The 10,773-nt window shown below is 30.1% G+C and overlaps 1 protein-coding gene across 2 annotated transcripts; it reads left to right on the top strand.

Moving 5' to 3' along the window:
* The first annotated feature begins 797 nt into the window (after nt 1-797).
* LOC18050009 (50S ribosomal protein L13, chloroplastic) lies at nt 798-4,379 on the top strand. Of its 2 annotated transcripts, none has more exons than XM_006441409.2 (4): nt 798-1,135; nt 2,114-2,299; nt 2,920-3,090; nt 3,944-4,379. In XM_006441409.2, exons 1-4 carry the CDS (start codon nt 872-874, stop codon nt 4,058-4,060), a joined length of 738 nt encoding a protein of 245 aa, XP_006441472.1. In that variant the 5' UTR covers nt 798-871; the 3' UTR covers nt 4,061-4,379. The 2 variants fall into 2 exon arrangements, with proteins under 2 accessions (XP_006441472.1, XP_024045363.1); XM_024189595.1 differs by lacking the exon at nt 3,944-4,379 and adding an exon at nt 3,854-3,937.
* Nucleotides 4,380-10,773: the final 6,394 nt, after the last annotated feature.

Consider the following 10,773-nt stretch of genomic DNA (forward strand, 5'->3'; position numbering starts at 1 on the left):
CCACCACTATCACCATTCACAAACAATGATCAAACCAACATAAAAAAATAAAAATATACTTACTCCATCCAACCAACCTTGATCAAACACACAATGGAAAACAAATTATAGGAACAATAACTCGAATAAGTTTCACACATACATTTTGTCAAACACATTATGTGCAATAATAACTTTTAACTATTTTAACCACAAAATGTTAATAAGATTCACTAATGCAAACCTAATACTAACCAATAACATGCAATCAATTGTAAAATCAATCCAATCTCACAATAACAACTCAATTTTTTGAAAATTTAAGGATTAACAAATCAGATTTACACATGAAGCCACCGATGATGATTACATATGATGATAACATTGTCGGTCATCACTATGCCATTTGGGTTGAGATGCCAATGTTGGTTGAGGTGTCGTCATTCGTTGAGGTTGAAATGGGAGTTCTGAGAATGATGAGAATAATTTCATCCAAAAAAATTATAATTGAATAGTTATGATAGAAAAAGTTAGACTAACTGATTTTGAAAAACCTAAAATTTATGTAATTGGTTAAAATGGCGCCATTTTATTACAAATTTATCTTATTTTAGATTAGAATGCTAAAACAAGTATTTTTTTAAGACTTTTGAGTAACTAACTAAATTGCAAACAGAATCAGAAAATATATAGATTAAAATATATTGAGAAAAAAATAAAAATATATATATATAGTAAATGTTGATTTTACTCTATAGAAAAAAAAAATTAAAAATGAATAAAAATAAAAAGCCTCATCTTATCCAGTATTATAAAATCAGAAGCGACCGGTGGAGTGAAATAAGAAGAGAAGAGTAAACAAGAGGAAGCTGTAAAGAAAGAAACCAAAAAAATGGCAACCCTCTGTACGCCAACTTGTGTAATCTTCTCATCATTACAATCATCATCATCTTCTTCTTCTTCATTCAAGACACTCAACACAGGCACTACCATCAGTTCTAGCATAACCCCATTCCTCGGGTTCTCTGTTGCTTCAGCGAAATCGACATCGCCTTTGAACACCAAGCGATCGTTTAAGGTTCGCTGCTGCCAGAACCTCTCTCTTGTCCCCGACAACCAACGCTGGATGTTCGAGCAGTCCGAAGTTAATGGACCAGTAAAAACCTAACCCTCTTCTCAATTCAACAAACTGAAGGGAAAAAATTTGTAATTTTTTTTTTGTGGGTTTTTGTTCTTAGGAAGTAAAAATAAATCAAAACCCTTGTTTTGTTTTGTATGATTTCATTATTGCTTGGAAAAGGTAATGAATTGAGAATTTTTGAACTACTTTATTTTGAACCCATTATTAAGCAAACGATAGTTGCTCAATATCACTAAATTTTGAGCAATTTCATGGTTAGGCTTTAGGCTGATGAGCAATTTGATCACCCGATTAGAGCAGATATTGTAGGTAAAAATATGGACCTTTGAGTACTGTATGTGGGTTATTATGTTTAAGGGTGTGTTTTTTACTATTGTGTTTCTGTCTGCTTAACTTTAAAAGCACACCAACGGAAGTGTTTGGTTTGGTAAGCATCCTGTTAGGATCACACATTGGCTAAGTATGGGATTTGTTGGTGTTTTATTAACTCCAAGGCACCCGCCCCTTACATGTTGGTTTTTATGGGTGAGTTCTACTTCGTGGGCGCACAATACAACCACTTTTATGTGATAGCTAATCTGTATAATCTACCTGCAAACTTATACTGGGAAACTAGTGATTTCAAGTGTTACAATTAGTAGGACTCAAAAACTTACAATATAACCATTATAAGTGGTATGTTTCAATCATTGCATAACCCAAAACACACCATAAACTTGTCCATCTAAAAACTACTTTTGAAAGACTTAACCCAAATGTGTCTTTGAAAACAAAGAATTTCATCCTAGTTTCTTTTATTTGTTTCTAGTACTGAGCATCGTTTGAAGTTTCACTTTACTAATTTTGATAATGTTAAGACTGTATGATAATGTGGCATATGAAATACTATTCCAAGATTGTGCTAAACTATGAAATTGACAATGTGTTACTTGCCCCTCAATTATTAATTTAAGTATGTTTGAATTTTCTTTTCTTATTCTTTACATTACGTAGGACATTTGGAACAATACATGGTATCCAAAAGCTGCTGATCACAGGCATTCAGATAAAACATGGTATGTGGTTGATGCAACCGATAAGATTCTTGGTAGACTTGCATCCACTATTGCCATTCATATTCGTGGAAAGAATCTGGCGACCTACACTCCCAGTGTGGACATGGGAGCATATGTGATTGTGGTATGTGGTTTGTGTGCTTATTCATGTATTCTTTTTCTCCCGCCACAACGGCAACGAATGCTGAGTGCATCAAGAAGATTGTTTCAACTTTTGATAAAGATGCTCTTGTTGTTGGTTGTTAGTGTGAAGTTAATTCTGTAAATTTGTTTAGGTACTTCTGGTAGTGGCATGACTGGCGTCAGCTTCTTTATTGATAAGAATATGGAAATCACATTAAAGGGTAAAAAGTTCAAGGTGAACTAGTAATTTACATGGGCACCCATAGAAAGCCCTTTCTGTGAAATATCAAAATCTATAGAGAAGCCAACTAGCGTATGTAAGTACAATATTTTTTAGATGATTATCAGTTTTTGAGCAGCTTTATCTTCTGGAAATCTGCAAACTGATAATGCCAGTCAGGTTTCACATCATTGAAATTGAGATGTGGTTGTTTAGTAGGTGTCTGTTCGTTATATGTTCCTTTTGTTTTTTCTTGATTGTCGTGTTCCAGAGATGGCTTTAGTGGATGCTGATCTAGGTTTTCAACTTATGTCAATGGTCTTGACGAGCTCTTTAAATATCTTAGTTAAATAGTTGTTGAGCGGTATTCAACTGGTTTTTATTGTTCTTGAAAACAAAAGGTGAATGCTGAAAAAGTTGCTGTATCTGGGAAGAAGAGGACACAAAAGATCTACAGGAGGCATTCAGGGAGACCTGGTGGTATGAAAGAGGAAACATTTGACCAGCTACAGCATAGAATCCCAGAAAGAATTATTGAGCATGCTGTTCGCGGAATGCTTCCGAAAGGGAGGGTGAGTTCTCTGATTCTAAATCAAATTTTGTGTGTCTGCATGTGCTTAACTTCTGTGTTTTCCTCATTCTTTATCATAGTTGTTAACTAGAATAGCAGGCTGATAGAGGTGATCAACCAGAAATTATATTTGTACTAATTTTTCCCACTTTGTTTTACTTATCGCAAATGCTTGTAATTTTTAATCTGAGTTAAAGACATCCACATGGAATTTATATGGCTAATTGGTTGATGTGAGAAGTATGAAAATGGCTCTGGGATGCATTTAGCTTTACTATGTTCTAATTATTTTTTTGTTATGTCATTTTGTTGGATGTGCATACTCCAGCTATCTAAGTGCTGTCTTTGCAGTGAAACTTTATAATGTTGTCAAGAGATATTAGTTGGTGTGTTAATGTGCTTTGTTGAATAATTTGTGCACACAGTCAACCAAAAGAAAGTGAGCACCGCATTTTCTTGAATAAATAACTTTTCTTTATGAGTATTGTTGATACATCGATCTCGAAATACTCTTGTGTTGGTTATGTTGAATGTGAACTTGATTGATGGAAGCAGGAAGAAGTATGGCATTGGCAAATTGTTATTCCTCGGTATATTATCCAGCCCATGGATGTTAAAATTGCATATATTTTGATGTATGTTATGTCTACTTAGTGCATCTTGAAATTGACCGAGGACATATTCTTATTCTCCATGGCCCCTTTTGTGTTAGCTTTACCAGCCACTAATTTTTCTCACTTTCTTCAACATTTTACGCCTTTTAGAAACAATAGGACATGTTTTGCATGTACTGCCTGGATAGGTGGGTACTTGTTTGCGAACTTTGGCTTGATCTGGGAGTCACTTTGGTGCAGCTTGGTAGAGAACTGTTCACCCATCTAAAGGTTTACAAGGGCCCAAATCACCCTCACGAAGCCCAACAGCCCATTGAGCTGCCGATAAGGGACAAGAGAATACAGAAGCAGCGGTAGGTTGAAATCAGTAACTCCGGCTTGAGATACAATGAGCAATTCCTCTTTTTTTTTCTCCCCCGATTGCCGTACTTTCAAGCGTTCGGTCTCATGGGCTTCAAGTTTCATGCTTCAGCCTTCGGCCGTGCTAAAGCATGTTCTTTCGTGTTCATATTTTGCTTGTAGAGATATTTGAAATTGCTCTTACTTGTCTCTTGATGAGCTGGTGTTTGAAATGTAATGAAGAGAGTTATTTTGTAGGGACACATTGCTGTATTTGCAACCTTATGTATGTACAATTTTTCTTTGCAAAATTTATTGGCTTAAGGTGCAAGTTAATTTCCTGCCTTTGCTAAGTTAATTTCGCGTAGCAACTGTTAAAAGTGTTTATGGAGGCACGAAGATAAGAGCACAAGAACTTTGTTCTTTGTAGTTCCATCATATTGCATTGTCTATAATAATAATAATAATAATAATAATTTTAACTAATGAATATTTTTAACAAGAAAAATGATATTTGAACACCACAATGACACCGAGTCAACAGAAAATGAAGCACTTTATGCGGATAATGTGTCGTTTTGATTTATTAACACGGTTTTTGCTGCCGTAGTGTTCAAATTTCGGTGCTCTCTGAACATTAGCACCGATCTAAACGAAAATCTCCTAGAAATAATAATTTTTTTCTTAGAAGAGTGGATTGGGCTTGCGAAGAGACCGATTTTAAAGCCCATAGACCTGGAATATTGCATTCAACTCCAAGTACCGTCATCATGGAGGGTAGGGGCATATAAACTTAAAAGCTTTTCATTTAAAATTGTGGCATAATATTGAGTCATTTTTCCATGCAATTTTGATAGTAAATGACTTGATGTATAGATAATTCTACATGCTATTTTTTTGTCTAATTTAGATTTCAACTATTAGATTGTATGAAATCTATTGACATTTTTTTTATTTCAACTATTAAATTGTATGAAATCTATAGAAAGTAAATTTCTTCTTTCTCTCACAAAGAAAAAAGAAAAAAATTATACTAAATAGTGAGATCGACGCCATTCATGAGGTTGTTAAACACTTAAATAAAAAATTAAGGTAAAAGATTGTCGATTAACATTATCATTGTAAACACTCAAATGCTCAAGTTAGTGAGATGTAAATGCTAGTAACATTAAGAGTGTGTTTGACATATCATATTACATGGGATTACATTAGCCAATGCAATGCAATCGCATGTTTGGTAATTTTTTCTATTCACATTATGGTAAATACACCATAATCTAAACAGTTCCACATTAAAAAAATCCAAGGGGGGCATCAGGTTTGTGTAATACGACACTGTTTCCATTAGCTTATTTTATTTTTTAGTTAAAATAATAAATAAAAAGTACATAATATTAAATAAAATTAAAAAACTCAAATAATCTAAAGTATTAATTTAGTATAAATATAAATATAAATATATTATTTTATATAGTACAATTCATATTTCATCAAATATAATATTGCATTATTAGTTTAATATAATATAATGTAATATAACCTAATGCAATATAATGTACAGTGTGCCACGCGAACGCAAAAAAAAAAATGAGAGCAGAAAAATGAGAGCAAAAGAAAAAGGAAAATCTAAAGCAAAGAAAGCACTCAAGTTTTCTCAGACAGATTTACTACTCGTCAACAATAGGGTCCGCCTACTTTTGTATTTGATTACATTACACTACTTTATATTTTCTGTAAAATTTAATAGACACTAAAAATTATAAACTTTTACATATAAGTCCATTTTTGGAATAAAATGACATTTGAAAATAATTTTAATTTATTATTATTATTATTGTTCATATCAATATTATTATATAAGCTTATTGCTATTAAATTTTTTTATTTTAATTTATTTTAATTATTATTTATGATTATTACTATCATTATTATTATTATTAAAAATTTATTACTTTTATTATTTTAATTGTTATTATACCGTAATTAATTCATTATTATTAATATTTATCTTGTTATGATTAAAATTATTGTTATTATTAAAATATATTAACTTTATTATTTTAATTATTATTAATTATTGTTGTTATTATTTTTATTAAAAATATTATTATAAAACTTATTAATAATTTTTATTATTTTACTTATTATCATTATTAATATTATTATTTCAGTTAATTTTGTTGTTGTTGTTATTATTATTATTATTGTTGTTAAATTTTATTAATTTTTTGTTTTAATTAACATTATTGTCATAATTATTATTTTTAGTTTTATTATTATTATTGTTTTAATTATAATATATACAAATAATATTAGGGATACAATTAACAAAGGGCATTTTAATAACTTATAATAGTTTATTCTAATTATAAATAAAGTAAACACATCAATGGGAATGTTGTTCAATCCGATTCCGATTTCGATTCCTATAGCTCAAGTAAATAACTTATTCTAATTCAAATTCCTTATTACAATTCTAACTCATTTCGATTCTTATTTAATAAACGCACCATTAGAATGTGTTTATAACATAGTATTGTATATTGTTATATTATTGTTCACATTAATTGATTACTTACCTATGTTTGAAAATTTTAAAAGTTAGATTGTGGTCAATTATATAATTCACTACAATGTGCTAACTTTGTCTTAATTGAAACATTAAATATATTTAAATTATATTTTTATTTTTACTATAATAATTATAATATTCAAAATAAATTATTTTATTTTATTATATCATATTATATTTATATATTAATAAGTAATATAAAAAATAATTAAATATAATTATTAATAAATTTAAATAATGAGAGTAGATCTAAAATGATAGTAATAATTAAAAAATTATGAAATATTTATGAATTTGTGGAATAAATAACGTATTTATCTTTATGAAGTTAGGACGCAAATATAAGCTTTATTTTATATTTAATGAGTTGTGACTCTTATAAACGAGTATTAAATCATGCATTGTAATTGTCTAATATTAATAATAAAAGTCCTCTTAAATTTCCTACTTCTTCCTTATTCATATCATTTAACAACTAAGCCAATAAATAAAATAATTATTATTATATTTGTTCATGGCATTTCAGAAAATAAGAGGAATTGCAATGAAAATAACCAAAATAAATACACCCTACCGTTGGATTTGCTTTTACCATTCTTGCGATCTAATGGTTAAATTACAAAATGACAAAAGTAGTGGTATGTTGCAACTGTTGCAACATAGGCAGCCCCCAATAATCAACACCCCACTTCACGTGGCCCTATTTTTGGGCTTCAATTTGAGCCGGGCCTAAAGTGAAATACAAAAAAAATATGTGGTTTGTTATCACCAAAATCAACATTTATACCCATATAAGTTAACATAAAGTTGAGTTATTGATAAAATATGAATAGCACAAAATCAATACATAAAAATTTAATTTTCAAATTAAGATAAGTGTCTTCCCTAATTTTTAAGCTCTTTTTATCATAATCTTGCTTTAGTTTTGAATGATCTTATGTGACTCTTCAATTGTAGCTGAGAATTCTTTTGAACTGCTTTATTTTTAATAACAACCAAATCATCAATATTGACTTAAGTTTAAAAAAATCACCCCCCACAAATAACTAAATATGTCTAAAGATTGGTCTGATTATGATACTTTTGAAGACACCATGCTCACAATTTGAATACCGTCAATTAGACAGAAAATTTACAAAAAAAAAAAAAAATTAATAGAATCTGCTCATTTGACGATGCGGAGATTGTAGAGTAAAAGTGTCGTAGTCACAGCAAAATTCAGACTACCAAAAAAAAAAGTAGATTTTCATGTGTGCTCACCTTTACCTTGTTTTTTATTTTTAATTTTTTCAAGTAATAAATCATCTAAGCATATTTTTTTTTTCGTCAAAAGGTCTATCAAACAATATATCAACGACATAATTAAAGATTTCTTAATGAATAAAAATATTATTGATTCTTTTTAATAATGGATGTGATGTCTCTGAGGATGTTGATCACGTATAAGTAATTTTTTTATTTTTTTATTTTGTCTTGCGCTTGCAATACTTATTAGAAAATCTAGATTTGCTTCAGATTCAAACACTTTTTTTATTATTATTTTGAAAAACAAATATCTTTCATTAATCATTGTTGCCGTCTTAGTCTTTTTCATTGTCGATGCTTTTATGCATCTTCCACCTGGCCATTTATTAAATTTGGTACTGAAGCTGCCCTCTTTTGCTCGTTCACCAACTAATTAAACAATTAATAACATTTCTCTAAACGGAAAATAAACCAAGGAAAATTTTCTAATCAACTCACAAGAGAACGAGTCTAATACACCTTAAAACTATTAATAAATATTATACAGCATTAAACCATTTAACCTTATATCCTTAAACTTTTAAAATGATTATTAACCCTCCAAAAAGCCAACGACATATAAGTAAAGATCAAATTAACTGCTTTAAAAAATCCAACTGTAAGCAAACGCACATGTAACACATCACATGCAATTTTATAGCATTTAGTGAAGTATCCGCCACGTGACAATGGCTTTCCCCATAAACACACATTCAGTCCATAATTTAAATCGATAATAACATTTTGTTGAAAGAAAAAAAAAAAAAATTGATCATCATCCACAGCTATCACAATAACAATATACCAAGATTCAAATACATATATATTTTTTCCTTTATAAAATAAAAAATAAATATCAATATAATAATTTTAAATATTTAATATAATATTAATAATCTGACGTATAATCGATATTTAATACAATCAGATGTGTAACGAGACCAACTCGAGACTTGATCTACCAATTCTAGTTTCGAATATATTATGATCATCCGATATGTTAAAACACTGATTTAATTTCTCACATGTACCGTTTAGGGTTATGCAATTTTAAATAAGGGTAAAAGCTTGTTTAGTCCTTATATTATGAGGTTAGTGTCCACTTAGTCCCTGTATTTTTAAAAACACCTCAAAACGTTCCTGCTACTAAATATTGACACTTATGCTATTATTTTTTATTATTTTTAACTTGCTTTTACAATATTACATTTTTACAATAATGTTTCTTTTTTGGATGTTAATAGAAAATTAAATTATTAAATTAAACTAAAAAATAAAATAAAAACAAAAAAGGTATATATTAATTTTTGTGGAAGCTCACGTATGTCTAAAAAATTAATATCGTAAAAAATTACATTATCAATTTTTTTAGAAAAATTAATATTTTAACTCAAGAGTGTGTTCCACAAAAATTAATATATATTTTTTATTTTATTTTATTTTTTGGTGTTAAACTGATAATTTATTTTTTTCTTTTTAATAATGTCTAAAAAATTATTATAATAGGGCAATATTATAAAAATAAGTTAAAAGGAACAAAAGATAATGGCAAAAATGTCAATAATTTAATGATAAGGATGATTTAAGGTATTTTTAAAAATATAAGGACTAAACAAACACTAATTTCAAAATATAAGGACTAAACAAACTTTTACCTTTAAATAATAATAGACACTGCCTAAATCAAATAATTCTCGATCTCACTCGGAGTCAAATCAATTATCGTGACGAGTCATGTTCGTTAGGCTAACTTAGACGTGGGTCCCGCACTAATGATCGGTGACACGTGTTCGGCTTCTGCCCTTACGACGTGATCGGACGGTTGCGGTTGGTGGCAGACGGTCGTGACGTGATCAACTCCCCCGCCCGCAGCGCTGTGCCTCGACACGTGTTCTCTATGGGCCGCTTATAAATCTCCCCTCTTATCTTCCGGAGGAAATATAAGCCCAGAAAGGGCAATATCACGTGCTTGTCAAGGATCCTCTAACAAGTTATCCGCTTACACGCGTCGCTTTTCCATTAATTTCTCCATTCAATGTTAAAAAAAATATATTTTTCTCACCGTCCTTGGATGGGCAATGGCAATGGTCCAATCAAAGGCCCGCTTTAGATAGTTTACGGGTTGAGATGACGTCATGCTTGGGTAATGCCACGCGTACGTACACGTGGAAGGTTATAAAACCTTGGACGGTGAGTTTAATTGGAGCTTGGTCGCTTTGTCGTATGGTCCTATGTTGAAGGCAAAACGACATTGGAACTTTTCACTAATTTTTATCCTTTTCTTTTTTTTTTTAATGCTCAAGATTTTTAGGGTTTCTCTTGTTCTATCAACTTCAATCACATATCAAAATAGTTGTGTGTATAAAATAAAAGCAGGGTTTTGGCTTTTAATTAAAATTCCACATGGAGATCCTTTTCTAATGATATGATCTTCAAAAACAAAAACAAAAACAAAGGTTGAGATCTAAAATTATGTGATTGATTGTTTGCATATCGTTATCTTAATTTAATTGTGTTCTACGTATCGGCATTCTAAGGTCACTGATTGTTATTTTCATATCATTTTTCCCGAAGACTATATCTAAGTTTTTTTGTCTCTTGTTTCTTGTTCTTCTTGAGAGGGATGACCCAAGCTTTTGTCCAATTGAAATGATCGAATCTACGTATTTTTCAACTTGCTACGCACACACACAGAGCACAATGTACATTCCTTGATGACTAAAGATGTTACTACCAAAAACCAGAAATCACATATTGAGATATATATTCATTTGTGTATACGCTACACTACGCAATGGAGGTTATATATTGGTCGAATAACTAACACTAGACTACTCATGTAGTATTATAATATTTTCACACCATGATACTCATG

The sequence above is a fragment of the Citrus clementina genome, unplaced genomic scaffold (assembly GCF_000493195.1).
Source record: "Citrus clementina cultivar Clemenules unplaced genomic scaffold, Citrus_clementina_v1.0 scaffold_3, whole genome shotgun sequence".
NCBI classification, from domain to species: domain Eukaryota; kingdom Viridiplantae; phylum Streptophyta; class Magnoliopsida; order Sapindales; family Rutaceae; genus Citrus; species Citrus x clementina.